Genomic DNA, 19,882 nt, shown 5'->3' with positions numbered 1-19,882 from the left:
TGTCGTAGCGTGTAAAGCGGCCTTTACTTCAGACAGGAATGCAAAGCAAAAGTCCAGCTTGTCAACCAGCATAGCAAAGGTTCTGGAGGTGCCAGTCCATTCAGTTATATCATTCCCACAGACCCTGCTTCAGCTTTCCAGCCCAACTACCCACCATATTGAGAAGTTCTGGCTGCCTATTTATGCTGTGCTAATCCAGCAGCTGTGCATCTTGGACGTTCCCTCAAAAATCTGGAAAAATGTGGAATAACAGAGAAGGTCCAGGCCAGGGTTTGACCTCCTTCCCTGCTGCTCACCAGTGCAAAAGGCATTTGCTATGTGAAATATATCTCCCATCCACCACCATTCCCTTTACTGCGTCAAATATATACACAACGTATGTGTGTGTAAACTAACTGAGACGTTCTTAAGGGGAGAGAAAAGTATAAGTGAATAATTAACTTCTAAAGAAAATTGATGTGTGGGAAAAAAAGGAGAAGGTGTAAAAAAAATTCTATCAGTGACTGAATAATTAAGTAACATGTTAGAGGAAAAAGATATTATTTGGTTAAAGATTTGTTAAAAAAAATCCTGCTGGATTCTGAATGTAATCGTTGTTTACAGCATCACATCCCCTAATAATAGAACAGATCCGATTCAAACAGACAACCGAATACCTGGTGACTACCTCGATGATGTTGAAAAAAATTGTGAAGCCTCAAAGGCAAGTGGTTTACATTTTAAGCTAGTCCTCCTGTGCCAGGGGGGTTGTTGAGCTATGCTTCTCGATTTGTCTACTTTGTCACAAAGACAGATAATGGCATAAATAACAATTTATATTGGTCTTTATTTTAAATTGTTTAAAATCCGTATGATTGTTTAAAAAAAATAAAAAAATTGGGTAGGGCAAATATACAAATATGTTTGTATATATTACAGTCATCACTTGAAAATGAACCCTTAAAGAGAATCTGTCACCATATTTGACATATCTAAACTATTAATATGGACATACAGGTAATAGACTGCTGCATATAGTCACACATGTATGTGTCTCATCAGATACCTTGTTGTCAATAAGTCATCGTTTTATCACTTGATGTAAATTACCTCTTCCAGTCTATGGCAGAATGTTGCCTGGAAAATAACTCCGCCTCCAGAGATTATTTTAAATAGAATGTGGCATTACCAGTGTGACTAGACATACTTGCCCACACTTTAACACACCACAAAAGGCTCGTCTGGTCACAACAGTGGCTAATGCACAAAGCTCTCCTTAACGTCTCCAACATTGCTGGAGGCCATCATTTCTGCTCAGCATGAATAAGCTTTCATCAGTGAACAGCACTGAAGCCAACTGGTCCCTCATCCAGCGTAGATGACTCCTGTGCCTGGTGTTGTGGTCAGGTAGTTTAGGACACATGCCTTGCTGATGTAAATGGTTTTGAATGGTGCCTTTCACGTCCCTTTAATGTGCCTGGAGTTAGGTGACCTTCATCACCCAATTCTGAAGGGAATTGCTCACAATGAAGCGGTCATCAGAGTGGGATGTGACCAAAGGACATCGACTTCTAGCCTTTCTGTGACTCTTCCAGTATCTCTGTATCTCTTTTCCAACCTGCTGATGACACTGACACTAATTTCACTGGCCATTTCCATATGAGAACATCCTGCTGGAAACCTCACAATGGCGCGGTACTGTTGCTCAATTGTTAGGTGTCATCTTAGTCTTATGATGTCAAAATGTGAACCCTGAAATTTATTGGGTCAATTCATGGATCAAACACATGTTGTAAATTTTTCCATTAAGCTTCCTATTGGAGAACAGAAAGTTGTACAGAAAGTAGTGAAACATTGAATATCTGGTCATGTGCATGCAAAGCTTTGAGAAGGTCACATTAATTTCACTTGAAAGGGTTATGCGGACTTTACATGATACGATATATTGTGCGATATGTCGTCGGGGTCACGGTTTTCGTGACGCACATCCGGCATAGCGCACGACGTCATCTCGTGTGACACCTCTGAGCGACGCAGTATCGCTCACAAATCGTGTGTCGTGTACTCATCGTTAACTTTCATAATATCGTTTATTTTCATGGGTGCAGGTTGTTCATCGTTTCCGTGGCATCACACGTTGCTCTGTGTGACACCACTGGAATGATGAACACAGCGTACCTGCATCCCGCGGCACCCGCTGGCTTAATGGAAGGAAGGAGGTGGGCGGGATGTGTACATCCCGCTCATCTCTGCCCCTCCGCTTCTATTGGCCGGCTGCCGTGTGACGTCGCTGTGACGCCGAACGTCCCTCCCACTTCAGGAAGTGGACGCTCGTCGCCCACAGCGAGGTCGTCCGGAAGGTAAGTGCGTGTGACGGGGGTTAAACGAGTTTGTGCGCCATGGGCAGCGATTTGCCCGTGACGCAAAAACGACTGAAGCGGGTACGATCGCTCGTGCTATCGCACGATAGATTGACTCATGTAAAGCAGTCTTTAGAGTGCATTTTAGGATCATCCTGAACTTTCACCCTGAAGCTTGTGAGTAGTGTATATCTCTACTGGCCATAGGACCAAGTTACCGCCCTTATTAGCTGTTATAAGAAAGGAGATTAGAGGTCCCGATATGAATTCTTTTCTACAGGAAAACTGTTGCTTACCTTGGTTGGACAAATTTTATTGGCAGCACTTGAGCAGATCATAGTAAACATGCTTTACTTATTCAGCAATGTCAAGAATACATGACTATGTATGCAAAACGTTATTATTTTCATTAAAAAAAATAATAAAGAGCTTTAACGCCTTCCCTTCATAGCCAATTTTCATTTTTGCTTTTTTTCTCTTCCCATTCTTCCAAGAGCGATAACTTTTTTTTATTTTTTATCCACGTAGCTATAGTAGCTTGTTAAATGCTCGACAAGTGTAGTTTTGAATAGCTTTATTGAGTTTACTATTCAAATTACTTTAAAAAATTTGCAATTCTTGTTTCTGTGGTGTAAATTCTGTGATAAACGTTACTCTGAATCGTGATTCTCTAGGTCAGTAGGATTACATTGACACCAGGCTTATAAAAAAAAATTTTCTTATTTTTTTGCTCCTTTATAAGTGGAAAAAAATTTCGGAGGGGGTCTGTGTCACCAATCTAAATCTAAAACTTTTTTTCCATAGATTGAGTTGGGTAAAGGCCGTGTTTTAATTTTGTGACGAGCCAAGGGGGTTTGTTTGTGTTTTAGTTGTACTTTTTTTTAGCTTACCCAAGGAGTAGTAGTGACCCCCCAAAAAAAAAACATTTTGGGGATTTTGTTTTTGCTTTCTTTGTTTTTTTTTTTGTTTCTTTTTCATTTACAGTGTTTACCGACCATATTACAAGTCTGTAGGCACTTAATGGTCCCACTGTGGTGTCTCTTTGAAGCACTATTTTACCTTATTAGCAATGCTACTACAGGATATCATCATCTGCATCTAATACGTCTGTACTTTTTAGATATATTTAGATTTTGACTGCGTCGTTGTTGCCGGTATGTATGCTCATCTATGTCGTGGAAGCGTCCAATAGCTGCCAGCCATTAAAAAGCACAATCTCTTTCATAATGGATGAGAATTGTGCATGTTGTGATATCAAAAACTGTTGACCTTACTCATTGTGCTGTCCATGTGCAGTGCATTTTGCACACACTGCAAGCTGACCAAAAGCATAGCTGAGGGAACACTCACTAATAGACATCAGATGAAGCCATTTGGTACTGAATTACATGAGCAAAGTTCCAGAAAGACTCACCACTGACTTATTCAGGATCCTGCTTTTAGAATTCTTGAATGTGTAGACCAGACCGCCCATCAGCCACCAATGGGCAATAATAGTCCAAAAAAACCAGAGCTTGGCCAAAAAAACAGAATTTGTCTGGTAATTCTTCGTCAATAGATTACATAAATTGTTCCAGGGCAAATTCATTTTGAAATGTAAGGAGGTGTTGATTGTTGCTTTTTAGTTTAACATCTTCACGGCACATGATGTACTGGTTACGTCAAGGATCGTGTGAGGTTAAGGCTAGGGCCCCACTTTGCTTTTTACCTGCTTTTTACCTGCTTTTTCAACTGCAGCGTTTAATGCCAAAATGGATGTGTTCTGCTTTTCAAGCAAAGTCTATGGCAATTTAGGTTTCTAAACCCCACTATGCAGTTCAAACTGCAGCCTTTTTGTGGCAGAAATTTGGGCACAAACTCTGCTATGCAGTTCTAAACGCAAATGGCAAAAACAATTGACATAGACTAAGCTTCAAAAGCAGAACACATCAATTTTGGCATTAAACGCTGCAGTTGAAAAAGCAGGTAAAAAGCAAAGTGCGGCCCTAGCCTAATACCCACGGGCTGCCGTAGCAGGCCGCGGCGATCCGCACACATCTCAGCTGATTTCAACAGCTGAGAAGTGTGCCTGCTAGGCGCGAGTGGAATCGCGTTCCACCCGCACCTATTAACCCCTTACATCTCGCTGCCAAAATCTGACAGTGAGGTGTATCAGCGTGCCGCTATTAGCATAACTTACCCACCCCCATTGGAGGTCACGTGACGTGATCATATGACTTCCAGTGGTTGCTATGGTAGCACAGGGTCATGTGATGACTCCTGTAGCTATCAGGAGTCACTTTCTCTCACTGCTAGCAGAGGGCAGTGTGTGAGAATAAAGCAGCTTTTCTCCAGATCTCAGCTGTGTAGCTTCTGATCTGGAGAAATGGAAGCGTGATCAGACTGCTGATTGTTATAGTCCCCTAAAGGACCTAGTAAAATAAAAAAAAAATTAAAAAAAGTTCAAAAAAAAAATACCCTAAAAATTCAAATCACCCTTTATTCGGCCCATTGAAAATTAAAGCATTAAAAAAATAAAAAATATACACATATTTGGTATCGCCGGTATCAGAAACACCTGATCTATCAAAATATAAAATGAATTAATCTGATTGGTAAACGGCATAGCGGCAAAAAATAATTCCAAACGCCAAAATTACATTTTTATGGTTGCCGCAAATTTTGCTCAAAATGCAATAACAGGCGATCAAAACGTAGCATCTGCGCAAAAATGGTACCATTAAAAACGTCAGCTCAAGACGCAAAAAATAAGCTGCCACTGAGCCATAGATCCTGAAAAATGAGAACGCTATGGGTTTTGGAATATGGCGCTAAAAGTGTGCCACTTTTATTGGACAAACTTGTGAATTTTTTTAACTCCTTAGATAAAAGTAAACCTATACATGTTTGGTGTCTACAAACTCGTACAGACCTGAGACATCACACCAACACATCAGTTTTTATCATTGCAGTTTATCCGCACTTGACATTTTTTTGCCATTTGCCAGTAGACTATATGGTAAAACTCATGGTTTCAGTTAAAAGTACAGCTTGTCCTGCAAAAAAACAAGCCCTTATATGGCAAGATTAACGGAAAAATGAAAAAGTTACCGTTCTTGGAAGAAGGGGAGGAAAAAAAAAAATAAAAAAATGGAAAAACAAAAAATCGCCCGGGGGTGAAGGAGTTAATGAAGATTTATATACATATTTCAGCCTTTGTAAGACTCCTCTTGGATTAGAGAATACAATTTGTATTCTTATACTGTTCTTGTCTTTTAAAATATATCTAATAATGCTCATGCCCTGCCATTTATCTGATAATGTTATTACCCATTTATCAGCAGCCTTATTTTGGGGTAAAAAAAAAAACCTGACTTTTTTGCTAATTCTAAACATCCCACTTATTCTGTTGCTATACAGATTTTTTTTTTCTAAGTTTAGAAGTGTTAGATTTTTCTTTTCTTGTCAAAGCCTGCAGTGAAAATTATTGCACGAAAATCCTATCTTGCGGTGGTAGATTTTCAACCATATCAGTTAGTGTTTAACACATTAAACTGTCTGCTGGAACCGTGATTGTGCTGTCAATCTCCAAAATGTGTGCCTATTTCACATTTGAGCTGTATAATCAATGGCACCTGATTTTCAAACCATTTAGCATTGGTCGGCGGAGTTGGCTGTGAAGAGTTACTGATGGAGAGAGTGAAAAGCTATCCCTCAGTTTCTGACCTTACCAATTTGATTCCCAGAGCTTTAGTTGAAAGACATTGATCAGCTAGCAAAGCATGAGTGAAGTATAATTGCTCAAGATGTGCCATCTGTCTGAGCTGTGGATAGATTTCAAAGCACTCCCGCTACAAATGTAGTTTCACGAGCTTCTCGTAGGGAAAAAAAACAAAAATGGCTCAGAGCTAATTTTCCACAGCAAATTTCCCAAGATACCGGCTATCAGCGAGCGACAAAAAAACAAAACACAACTGCAAGATAACGCCAGTGTCTCACAATTTATATAAATATAATTAACATAACAGGTTTGTACAGGTATTTCCCATGATACTGTGGAAAAATGATAAAGTAAATATCTTTATGATCACCTCTTTATCATTGTCATCCAAGCTTTATTTTTTTTTGCTATATAAAAGAAAATGCAAAAGTTTGAGGGGATTGGTGAGAAAAAAAACTTTTCATTAATAATACACAAAAAGAAATACCAAGCTAGTCTCAGGATTAGCCTGGCTGGCGAGAAGTGACCTGTGCGCTGCTCGCCACATAGATGATGTCATGCAAGGCCAGCGAATCGAGTGCCACATCGGGAAACCTGGAAGCCCTGGAAATTTGCGCCGCTCACATCCATGGCCAGAGAACACTGACGTAGACCAGGGTTGCATAAAGCAATCTGCTAATCTCTAATGGTAATCCTAATTAATATTTAGGGTAGCTAAAGAGAGGAGTTCTTGTTTTAACCTTTATTTATTTATTTATTTATTTTTATTTTCACATTCTTCTGAAGAGAAGAATCTTTGTCATATATCTCATTACAGAAACATTCCTTTTTCTTCTCCTGGACTGATCAGTCACATTTTATTCACTGGTAAAATCCGTGTTCAGTGGAGACAGACTATTAACCCTCTAAGAGCTCGGTTCCACTTGTGCGTAGCTTTCGATGAAAGAGCATTGTAGGCGATATGCTAATGACCCTCTGCTGCGATCGTCAGCCGAGAGTCATGCGACTGTGATCCGATCTTGCAATCAGATTACGGCTGCGGAAAAGAGGGAGGGAGCACTTTTCCCCATCTCCTCTGCAGCCTGTCTCTGCATATATCGCACTGTATTCAGATGACATCAATGCAGTGCGATGTTTCACATGCACCCGTAGACTTGTAAGAGTGTGTTTGAGCTGAGACGTATCTTCAAATGCAGCATGCTGTGATTCTTTTCTCATGCCAATATGGCATGAGAAATCAATCGAAGGTGGACACTGCCTGATTGATTAACACTAGTGCGAGTGCAATCCGATGTTTTATTGCTTTGCACATGTCCATGTTAATGGCAAGTGGAACCGAGGCAGAGTTCTTTAACTCCAGTCCTGAAGGCCTGCCAACAGTGCTTTCTTTCAGGATTCCCTTAGTATTGCACAGGTGATAATTTAATCACCTGCATAGATGAGGATTCTAAAGGTCCAGTCACACTAAGCAACTTACCAGCGATCCCAACAACGATAGGGATCGCTGGTAAGTTGCTAGGAGGTTGCTGGTGAGCTGTCACACTGCGACGCTCCAGCGATCCCACCAGCAACCTGACCTGGCAGGGATCGCTGGAGCGTGGCTACACGAGTTGCTGGTGAGCTCACCAGCAACCAGTGACCAGCCCTCAGTCTCCTAGTTACAGCACACATCGGGTTAATTAACCCGATGTGTGCTGCAGCTAAATGTGCACAGAGCAGGGAGCAGCGCACAATGCTTAGCGCTGGCTCCTTGCTCTCCTAGTTACAGCACACATCGGGTTAATTACCTGATGTGTGCTGCAGCTAAATGTGCACAGAGCAGGAGCCGGCACTGACAGTGAGAGCGGAGGAGGCTGGTATCAAAGGTAAATATCGGGTAACCAAGGACAGGGCTTCTTGGTTACCCGATGTTTACATTGGTTACCAGCCTCAGCAGAAGCTGGCTCCCTGCTCACTGCACATTAGTTGTTGCTGTCTCGCTGTCACACACAGCGATCTGTGCTTCACAGCAGGACAGCAACAACTAAAAAATGGCCCAGGACATTCAGCAACAACCAACGACCTCACAGCAGGGGCCAGGTTGTTGCTGGATGTCACACACAGCAACATCGCTAGCAACGTCACAAAAGTTGTTCGTTACCAGCGATGTTGCTAGCGATGTTGCTTAGTGTGACGGGGCCTTAACACTTGTGCAATGATAAGTAAATCCTGAAAGCATGCACTGTTGGTGGCCTTGAGGACTGGAGTTTGGGAACTCTGCTCTAAAGGCCCCTTTACATACTGAGACTTTCAGCGATCCCACCAGCGATCCCAACCTGGCCGGGATCGCTACAAAGTCTCTGGTGAGTCTCTGGTGAGCTGTCAAACAGGCAAACCTGGCCAACGACGCAACAGCGATCCGGACCTGCAGAACGACCTAGCTAGTCAAACACTGGAAACGAGTGATGTGTCACAATATCTGTCAATCACTATTCTCTGTCAGTCGGTCTCTCCCTCTCGGTCTCTATTCTCTCTCTGTCGGTCCGTCACTATCTCTGTCCCTCTCTCACAGTCTGTCGGTCATTTCCCCCTCCTCTCTCATACTCACCGATCCCCGATCTCCGGCGCAGCACTGCACGGCATTCACACTGCTGCGGCGCCTTTTACTATTTTGAAAAAGCCGGCCGCTCATTAAACAATTTCGTATTCCCTACTTTCCCTGCCCACAGGCGCCTATGATTGGTTGCAGTGAGACACGCCCCCACGCTGAGTGACAGGTGTCTCACTGCACCCAATCACAGCAGCCGGTGGGCGTGTCTATACTGTGCAGTGAAATAAATAATTAAATAATTTAAAAAAACGGTGTGCAGTCCCCGCCAATTTTAATACTAGCCAGATAAAGCCATACGGCTGAAGGCTGGTATTCTCAGGATGGGGAGCTCCACGTTATGGGGAGCCCCCCAGCCTAACAATATCAGTCAGCAGACGCCCAGAATTGCTGCATACAGTTCTGGGACTGTACCCGGCTCTTCCCGATTTGCCCTGGTGCGTTGGCAAATCGGGGTAATAAGGAGTTATTGGCAGCCCATAGCTGCCAATAAGTCCTAGATTAATCATGGCAGGCGTCTCCCCGAGAAACCTTCCATGATTAATTTGTAAATTACAGTAAATAAACACACACAACTGAAAAAATCATTTATTAGAAATAAAAAACACAAACACATTCCCTCATCACCAATTTAATCAGCCCCAAAAAGCCCTCCTTGTCCGGCGTAATCCACGGACCTCCAGCGTCGCTTCCAGCTGTGCTGCATGGAGGTGACAGGAGCAGCAGAAGACACCGCTGCTCCTGTCACCTCCACGCAGCTAATGAAGGCAATAGCGCGATCAGCTGAGCTGACACTGAGGTTACCCGCTGTCACTGGATCCAGCGGTGGCCACGGGTAACCTCAGTGACAGCTCAGCTGATCGCGCTACTCACCTCAGTTGCTGCGTGGAGCTGACCGGAGCGGCGGTGAGTAGCGCAATCAGCTGAGCTGTCACTAAGGTTACCCGCGGACACCGCTGCACCCACCGCTGGATCCACCGCTGGATCCAGTGACAGCGGGTAACCTCAGTGACAGCTCAGCCGATCGCGTGGCTGTCTTCATTAGCTGTTTGGAGGTGACAGGAGCGGCGGTGTCTTCTGCTGCTCCTGTTACCTCCATGCAGCACAGCTGGAAGCGACGCTGGAGGTCCGTGGATTACGCTGGACATGGAGGGCTTTTTGGGGCTGATTAAATTGGTGATGAGGGAATGTGTTTGTGTTTTTTATTTCTAATAAATGATTTTTCAGATGTGTGTGTTTATTTACTGTAATTTACAGATTAATCATGGAAGGTTTCTCGGGGAGACGCCTGACATGATTAATCTAGGACTTATTGTCAGCTATGGACTGCCAATAACTCCTTATTACCCCGATTTGCCAACGCACCAGGGTAAATCGGGAAGAGCCGGGTACAGTCCCAGAACTGTCGCATATAATGTATGCGGCAATTCTGGGCGGCTGCTGACTGATATTGTTAGGCTGGGGGGCTCCCCATAACGTGGAGCTCCCCATCCTGAGAATACCAGCCTTCAGCCGTATGGCTTTATCTGGCTGGTATTAAAATTGGGGGGGACCGCACGCCGGTTTTTTAAATTATTTAATTATTTATTTCACTGCACAGTATAGACCCGCCCACCGGCTGCTGTGATTGGGTGCAGTGAGACACCTGTCACTCAGCGTTGGGGCGTGTCTCACTGCAACCAATCATAGGCGCCTGAGGGCGGGGAAAGTAGGGAATACGAAATTGTTTAATGAGCGGCCGGCTTTTTCAAAATAGTAAAAGCTGCCGCAGCAGTGTGAATGCCGTGCAGTGCCACGCCGGGGATCGGGGATCGGTGAGTATGAGAGAGGAGGGGAAAATGACCGACAGACTGTGAGAGAGGGACAGAGATAGTGACGGACCGACAGAGAGAGAATAGAGACCGAGAGGGAGAGACCGACTGACAGAGAATAGTGATTGACAGATATTGTGACACATCACTCATTTCCAGTGTTTTAAGTCCCCTTTACACACTGAGACTTTGCTGCACAGCGGGAAACAAAGGACCAAAGAATGGTCCTGAACGATTTGTAGCGATCAGCAACTTCACAGCAGGGGCCAGGTCGCTGATGTGTTTCACACACTGCAATGTCGCTGGGGAGGTCTCTATTACGTCACAAAACCGGTGACGTTACAGCGATGTCATTTGCGATGTTGTGTAAAGCCACCTTAAGGGATAAGATGCACGATTTTCCTCATAAAAGTCTTTGGAGATTTGAGGGAGGAGTTGGAGAGAGCCAAAGGCAAACAGACATGTTGCTGAAGGTTCACCGGAAGCAACATTTGTACTTTGTAAAACAGACCTACAATACTATTTTCAAAGCATTGCATATCAAATAAGTGAACAAACTAGTTGCACTCTATATTTTAAATGTGTTTTAATTATAGCATAATTTTAAATATTAAGAATAAAAGCACAAAACCAAAGACTAGATTTTTCTTCTAGCTAGTTCCATCAACCAATGTTGGGGTATGGCCTGTAAATCATAAAAGGTGTACATAAGCCATGTAGTGTTACAACAATGTTATTCCAACTATTTACTTATGTACTCTTTATAGAATACTAGTGATGAGCGAGTACTAAAAAGCTCGGGTGCTCGAGGCTCGGGCCGAGCATCCCAAGATACTCGTGTACTCGGCCCGAGCAACGAGCCCAATGTTATCCTATGGGAGACCCGAGTATTTTTGTGAAATGACCCCCCGGCAGCATGTAGAAACCCTAAAAATGTCACAAAAGTCTCAGAAGAGTGCTCAAATGACATGGCAACAGCATGGGGAAGACCCCTTGAAGCATTTATCACTCAAAAGTCACAGCTGTGAACAATTTTGTCCGCGTTTTACGCCATTTTTACGGACTCACCAGAAAACCTTGCAAAATGATTCCAAAATGATTTTTCATGGCGGAAATGTTAAGGGCACATACCCAATAGTGAGATAGAGCTGGTGTATGTTACTTTTTGAGATTAATACATGAAAGATTTTACATAAACATTGTGTGGCACTCCGATGTCCAAAACGCACGTTTTGTGCTTTTTACAAGCGATGTCGGTCATTTTTTTTTTCATTCTATCTCCCGTCGGTCGGTCTCGCTCTGTCGGTCTCTCTCTGTCTTGTCTGTCCCCCTCTCACAGTCTGTCGGTCATTCTCCCCCCTCTCTCTTACTCACCGTTCGCCGATCACTGCTGCGGCACTGCACGGCATTCACACTGCTCCTGCGGCTTTTCTTCTTTTGAAAAAGCCGGCCGCTCATTAATCAATCTCGTATTCTCTGCTTTCCTGCTTTTCGGCGCTTATGATTGGTTGCAGTGAGACACGCCCCCACTCTGAGTGACAGGTGTCACACTGCACCCAATCACAGCAGCCGGTGTGTGTGTGTATACTGTGCAGTGAAATAAATAATTAAATAATTAAAAAAAACGGCGTGCGGTCCCCCCCAATTTTAATACCAGCCAGATAAAGCCATACGGCTGAAGGCTGGTATTCTCAGGATGGGGAGCGCCACGTTATGGGGAGCCCCCCACCCTAACAATATCAGCCAACAGCCGCCCAGAATTGCCGCATACATTATATGCGACAGTTCTGGGGCTGTACCCGGCTCTTCCCGATTTACCCTGGTGCGTTGGCAAATCGGGGTAATAAGGAGTTATTGGCAGCCCATAGCTGCCAATAAGTCCTAGATTAATCATGTCAGGCGTCTATGAGACACCCTCCATGATTAATCTGTAAATTACAGTTAAAAAACACACACACACGAAAAATCCTTTATTAGAAATAAAAAACAATAACAAAGTCCCTCATTACCAATTTATTAACCCCGACAAACCCTCCATGTCCGGTGTAATCCACGGTCCTCCAGCGTCGCGTCCAGCTCTGCTGCATGGAAGTGACAGGAGCTGCAGAATACACCGCCGCTCCGGTCACCTCCACGCAGCTAATGAGGTGAGTATAGCGATCAGCTGAGCTGTCACTGAGGTTACCTGGATGCAGCGGTGGCCGCGGGTAACCTCAGTGACAGCAGCTGATCGCGCTACTCACTGCCGCTCCGGTCAGCTCCATGCACCAACTGAGGTGAGAAGCGCGATCAGCTGCTGTCACTGAGGTTAATCGCGGCCACCGCTGGATCCAGCGGTGGCCGGGAGTTACCTGACTGACAGCAGCTGATCGCGCTTCTCACCTCAGTTGCTGTGTGAAGCTGACCGGAGCGGCAGTGAGTAGCGTGATCAGCTGCTGTCACTGAGGTTACCCGCGGCCACCGCTGGATCCAGGTAACCTCAGTGACAGCTCAGCTGATCGCTATACTCACCTCATTAGCTGCGTGGAGGTGACCGGAGCAGCGGTGTATTCTGCAGCTCCTGTCACTTCCATGCAGCAGAGCTGGACGCGACGCTGGAGGACCGTGGATTACACCGGACATGGAGGGTTTTGTTGTGGGTAATAAATTGGTGATGAGGGACTTTGTTATTGTTTTTTATTTCTAATAAAGGATTTTTCGGGTGTGTGTGTGTTTATTTACTGTAATTTACAGATTAATCATGGAGGGTGTCTCATAGACGCCTGACATGATTAATCTAGGACTTATTGGCAGCTATGGGCTGCCAATAACTCCTTATTACCCCGATTTGCCAACGCACCAGGGTAAATCGGGAAGAGCCGGGTACAGTCCCAGAACTGTCGCATATAATGTATGCGGCAATTCTGGGCGGCTGCTGACTGTTATTGTTAGGGTGGGGGGCTCCCCATAACGTGGCGCTCCCCATCCTGAGAATACCAGCCTTCAGCCGTATGGCTTTATCTGGCTGGTATTAAAATTGGGGTGACCGCACGCCGGTTTTTTTAATTATTTATTTATTTATTTTACTGCACAGTATAGACACGCCCACCGGCTGCTGTGATTGGGTGCAGTGTGACACCTGTCACTCAGCGTGGGGGCGTGTCTCACTGCAACCAATCATAGGCGCCTGTGGGCGTGGAAAGCAGGGAATATGAGATGGCTGTGTACAGAGCACAGCGCGCCGGCCGGTATAAAGGCTCGGTCACGCTGTGCAGGCCGGCCAATCACTGCAATTCCACAACTAACAGGGCTGTGGCATTGCAGTGGTCTGCCAGCCAATCCCTGCATGAGGGCTGGCTCTCAAAAGAGCGCCAACATGCAGAAATGAAGACCACGAGTAAAGCACGAGTATCGCGAAATTACTCGGTACCCGCCGAGTAGCCCGAGTACAGTGATACTCGTGCGAGTACCGAGTAGTAACAAGCATACTCGCTCATCACTAGAGAATACCTGTCAGGAAGACTTTCCATAGGAAACCTGAATACCTGCATGATGGGTTAGGAAAATATATTTCCAAAGATACCTATTCCTTGGATATCCAGTGCTTCATTGTGCCAAAATTTGTGTTTTCTTCATATGCAAATCATGTTTGCAATTGCAAAAGTTGCATATCAGTGCATATGTCCTGGCTCTTCTTCTCCTCTCCACTCCGTTGCTGTTTGTCCCCTGATTGACAGTGGAGACTGGTGCACAATGTTACTTCTGCTCACCACTGTTAGGCTATGTGTGCATGTTGCGTTCTGCCGTGACAAATATTCTGCAGCGTTTTGTCACTGCATGTGCATTTCAAAACCCAGCCAAAACACTACGTTTTGGATGTATTTTGAATGCGGAATAGATGCTGAATTGATGCGTTCTGGATGCTTGCTCTGCCATAGACAGAGTGGGAAAAGCATCCAAAACGCACAAAAGAAGTGACATGTTGCTTTTTAGAACGCATCGATTTTGTCAAAAATTTGGCATTGAAAACGCTGCGTTTTAAAACGCAACTTGTGCATGGAATTTGCTTAATTGTCATAGACTTTGCTGGGGACGCAGAACGCATGTGTTTATGCTGCAGTTTAAAACTGTGCATAAACACATGAAAAAACGCAACGTGTGCACATAGCCTTAATACAGTAGTGAAGACAGCAGCAATGGTAGGGAGAAGGAAAGAGGTGAGGACTGCAGGTTTTTTGATACAAGCAGTGCACCTGAAAGCCTAATTTTTACACAAATAAAATTTGAATGTTGACATAACAAATAGCTGGTGGGGTTTGGAAAGACCCTAGAGATATTATATTAGTGGATAATAACTTCTGGGCAAAAACGTAGAAACAAGAACATAAGAATTTTTTCTGATCCACTAATTTCTCATTGTAGTCTCATATCACACATCAGGATATGTTAAGCTGATTGGAATTGTAAGGGTACTTTCACACTTGCGTTATTTTCCTTCCGTTACAATCCGCCCTTTTGGGAAACAGCGGAATCCGTTAACGGATTCCGCTGTTTCCCATAGACTTGTATGGTTGACGGATTGTACCAAAAGGAGCTGCGTTGCTTCCGCTGGGCGACGCTCCGTTGCTTCCGCCCAGCGGGAGGAACGCAGCATGTAACGTTATTTTGAGCAGCGGAATCCTCTGGATTTCACTGCGCATGCTCTTTTTTTTTTTTTTTTTTTTTTTTAAATCAAACTTTATTTTGGCTCGCGGTGGCCGAACGTTCAGCTGAGCGCCCGGCCGTCGGCAAGCGACAGCGCTCAGCTGAATGACCGGCCACCAGCATGCCCGGCCGCCGGCAAGTCACAGCGCTCAGCTGAGCGCCCGCCCGCCGGCATGCCCGGGCGCCGGCAAGTGACAGCGATCAGCTGATCACCCGGCGGCCGGCTGCAGGGAGCGATCAGCTGATCACCCGGCGGCCGGCTGCAGGGAGCGATCAGCTGATCACCCGGCGGCCGGCTGCAGGGAGCGATCAGCTGATCACCCGGCGGCCGGCTGCAGGGAGCGATCAGCTGATCACCCGGCGGCCGGCTGCAGGGAGCGATCAGCTGATCACCCGGCGGCCGGGAGCGATCAGCTGATCACCCGGCGGCCGGGAGCGATCAGCTGATCACCCGGCGGCCGGGAGCGATCAGCTGATCACCCGGCAGCCGGCTGCAGGGAGCGATCAGCTGATCACCCGGCAGCCGGGAGCGATCAGCTGATCACCCGGCGGGCGGGAGCGATCAGCTGATCACCCGGCGGCCGGCTACTGGGAGCAATCAGCTGATCACCCAGCGGCCGGCTGCAGGGAACGATCAGCTGATCGTTCACTATAGTCTGCCGCTGGTAAAACCGGGAAAAAAAAAAAAAAAAATCAAAACGAATTGCGTTGTTTTGCAGCATCCGTTGCATCCGTTGTGTCACTATATGCAACACATCCGTTGCATCCGTTACACAACGCAATGCAACGGATACCGTTCAACGCAAGTGTGAAAGTAGCCTAAGGAAGGCTATATCTGTATGAAAATATTATATAAAGCTAGACATGTACATAACGAAAGTTTCCTTTTTTTGCTTTGCCTCTGTAAGTCAACTTTATGGCATGAAAATAGATTACTTTGCTTCATTTAATTTGTTTTTATTTAAAAGCATTGTCATAGTGGCATATGCTCAGTGCTAAGGGGGGAGCCAACAAAGGTCTTCACTTTCACAAGGTACACACAGTGAAAAAAATATTGGTACTTTTTTGGCAAAGTAAGAAAAACACACAATGGTCACTGAAATATCTTTAAACCTACATTTAAGTAATTTTCAATTTGAATTTACTGAATATCAATTAATGAAAAGTAAATTTTGCTTTTGAATTGGGGTTAAACAGATAAATAAAAAATGAAAATGGACCTGGACTTAAATAATGGTATTCCTAGAAAAGATTGAACATAATTTGACCATAGGCACATGTTAAACTAAGGTGTCTCTAGTACTCATGATTCCAGGTGTCTACAAACTTGTATTTAGTCAGTCTACTTATTTGTAGTGTAAAAAGTAGTTCTTGTGCTGTTTGGTATCATTGTGTTTACATTGAACATGGTCCAATGAAAGCTAAGGATAGCACTCAGGATATTAGAAAGAAAATTATAAATAAGCATGTTAAAGGTAAAGGTTGTAAGTAATCTCCAAACAGCTGAATAATATGTTCAACTGCGGTAACCGGAACATCAAGAAGTTTAAGATCTATGGGACTGAAGCCCAACTTTCTTTATATTGCCACAAGAGGAATATTGAATACAAATCGAAGAGTTGGATAATAGAAATGGTGACCAAAGAGCCCAGTACAACTTCCAAAGAGATTAGAGGTGAACTACAAAATCATACCACATCAATGTTAAATTGCACCATATGTTGCGGTCTTGGCCAACATGAACTTCTTAGAAAATGATCAAGGAGGAAGCCACTGTTGAAAGCAAATCATGAAAAAGCGAGGCTGGAATTTTCAACTTTTCTAAAATACATGTTGAAAAGCCTTCGAGTAGAATGAGACAAGATTGAAGCTTTTTGGCAAGTCATATCAGCTCTATGTTCATACACAGAAAAATGAGGCAAAGAAAAAAGAACATTGTATCTACTATGAGACATGGAGAAGGCCAAGTTATGTTTTGGGGCTCCTTTGCAACGTCTGGCACAAATCTGTTGTCTTAAATCTGTGCATGGTAACGTTAAATCTGTAGACTATTCAGGCATTCTGGAGCGAAATGTGTTGGTCATTATAAGAAGACTGTCTGAGGTACAGTTTATGGGTTATTCAACTGTATAATGACCAAATACACACGGCTAAAACATCTAAGGGGATGTGCGCACGTGTGCGTATTGCATCCAGTTACGCTGCGTTCTGCACTGCAGCGTATCTGCATGCGTCCTGCGTCCCCTGCACAGTCTATGAAGATTGTGCAGGAGCCGTGCGCACGTGGCATATTGGAACGCAGCGATTCGGCTGCTGCCCGAATCGCTGCGTTCTAAGAAGTGACATGTCACTTCTTCCGTGCGGTTTGCATGCTGTCTATAGGGAGAGGCAGCATGCAGAGCGCACGTTCTCTGCCGGCACCATGCGCTTCAGAACGGAGCTTTTCAGCTGCGCTCTGAAGCGCACCTTTTAGGTGCGGTGCAGAGCGCACACGTGCGCACATAGCCTTAGAATAACTGAGCGCAAAGTATTGGGCTATTCTGAAGTGGCCTTCTATGAGCCCTGAGCTAAATTCTGTGGAACATCTTTGAAAGAAGCTGAAACATGGAGAAGGCATTTTTCACACCCAAGCCAATTGGAGCAGTTTATTCATAAGGAGTTGCCCAAAATACTTGAGCAAGTGGAGAAGTGTCAATGAGAAATACAGAAATTGTTTGTTTCCTGTGAATGCCTCATGGGTTGTGCAACAAAATATTAAGTTAAGGGCTTCGTCATTTCTGTCCAGGTCATTCTTATTAGTTTTTTTTCTCCTCTGTTGAACCAAAATTGAAAAGCAATGTCTGACTTTTATTACTTATTACTCAGTAAGTTTAAATTGAAAATTCTTTTTGTTAGATTCAACTTATTTCAGAGACCGTTGTTGTTTTTTCCTACTTTACCAGAATGGTACCAGCAATTTTTTTCCACCCATGCTTGTATATAATGCAGGGATAGTGAACTTGATTTTTGCCTCGGTTGAAGAAAATAAGTTTTACAACCTTTTAGCCTCATATTATTTATGAAATTCTTAGCCATTATGATTACATTTCAATATACGTAGAAATTTGAGAGATGCCATTGACTTTACTTGCATGAGTTGAATGTCGGTTATTTTTCTACATTGTAGTTCTCATACATTTTTAGATACTCTGCTTTTTAAGCTGTCTGTATGGTAAATAATTGGTTTTAGGTGGTATTTGTTGTAGGCTACAAATGGATGTTAATTGAATATCCCAGAAAGATGCAAGCAAGCCATAAATAACCACAGAAATTTCAAGGGATGAACAATACATGTGGAAAAGACAACAAAAACTGAAGCAGCTGACCAATTTTTATCTCAATGGTTAATCACTGAACAGTAACACGACCAGATGCTAGATTGCAGGCGAGACTTTCCATGTAATCTGTATTTTTCTGTTTAGATCCCTTGTTTACAGGTTGTGTTACATAGCTGCTTTCCAACATGGGCAGTAAAAGTTATTATTTTACATTTTGGGTGATTTAATAAACTATAGTAAACTGAAAATGTTACACTTATTCACAGAAAATTACTACGGCACTCCAAAGCCTCCAGCTGAACCTGCTCCACTCTTATTAAATGCAACAGACCATATTTTTCCTGGTGGCATTCCAAGAGTTGAGGGGAAACGCAAGCGCAATAAATCTGTAAGCAACATGGAGAAGACCGGCATTGAACCTCCAGAAGAAGAGGAAGAGGAGAGACCTGTCATCAATGGAAATGGAGTAGCAGTTACACCAGGTCAGTGCAACTCTATATATCAGTTTGGATATTTCCTTTAATTATGTGTTGAGCGGGCATCATAGATATGAATTTGTTTTATGCCATCCAAATGAAATCAGTTATGTTTTTGCTGACTATTAAAGAGGTGGTTCACCCATATTTTTTATTGTCTAGTTCGATATTATGTTGAGAAACAATGTTTCTCTCAAATACCTTGTGTTGTCAATAGTGCCTGTGAGAGGCGCTATTGCAGACCGCTGTTCTCTGTCCAGTGACGTACCCGTCAAATGCTGCCATGTCACATCCGTGCAGCCGGCTACATTCTGAGCCCATCTGCTCCCTGCTCCTCCTCCCTCCTCCCTCCCAGCACAGCGCATCTCTTGCTTGCAGCGTTCTGCGAGGAGGGAGGAGGGAGTGGGAGCACGAGACGAGCCGTGCTAGGTGGGAGGAGGAGCAGGGAGCAGAAGATGCGCCGTGCTAGGAGGAAGGAGGGAGGAGGGAGCAGATGGGCTGTGACAGCAATGAAACACCGCTCACAGCTCAGAGTCTGGAAGAATGTAGCCGGCTACATGGATGTGACGTGGCAGCATTTGACGGGTATGTCACTGGATGGGGAACAGCAGTCTGCAATAGCACCTCTCACAGGCACTATTGCCAACACAAGGTATTTGAGAGAAACATTGTTTCTCAACATAATATCGAACTAGACAATAAAAAATATGGGTGAACCACCCCTTTAAATATATAACAGTTGTACAAGTGCATCTCAATAAATTAGAGGCTGATCGCCTCCATGCCACGCCGCATTGATGAAGTAATTCATGCAAAAGGAGCCCCGACCAAGTTTTAAGTGCATTTACTGTACATTCTTTTCAGTAGGCGCCAACATTTCTGAGTTTAGAATCATTTTTTTTCAGTTGATCTTATATAATATTCTAATTTTCTGAGATAATGACTTTTGGGTTTTCATTGGCTGTAAGT

General features: G+C 44.2%; 1 protein-coding gene across 9 annotated transcripts in view; it reads left to right on the top strand.

Moving 5' to 3' along the window:
• The window catches only part of MAGI2 (membrane associated guanylate kinase, WW and PDZ domain containing 2), a 1,367,587-nt gene that overhangs the window by 877,750 nt on the left and 469,955 nt on the right, over window positions 1-19,882 (top strand). For all 9 annotated transcript variants that reach the window (XM_075345212.1, XM_075345209.1, XM_075345205.1 and 6 more), the window contains one exon: window positions 18,704-18,919. In XM_075345212.1, the coding sequence (XP_075201327.1) occupies window positions 18,704-18,919 (216 nt within the window). The remainder of the gene's footprint in view (window positions 1-18,703; window positions 18,920-19,882) is intronic.

The sequence above is a fragment of the Anomaloglossus baeobatrachus genome, chromosome 4 (genome assembly GCF_048569485.1).
Source record: "Anomaloglossus baeobatrachus isolate aAnoBae1 chromosome 4, aAnoBae1.hap1, whole genome shotgun sequence".
NCBI classification, from domain to species: domain Eukaryota; kingdom Metazoa; phylum Chordata; class Amphibia; order Anura; family Aromobatidae; genus Anomaloglossus; species Anomaloglossus baeobatrachus.
Note: the sequence above shows the minus strand (reverse complement) of the source record. Positions and strands in the feature narration are given on the sequence as shown.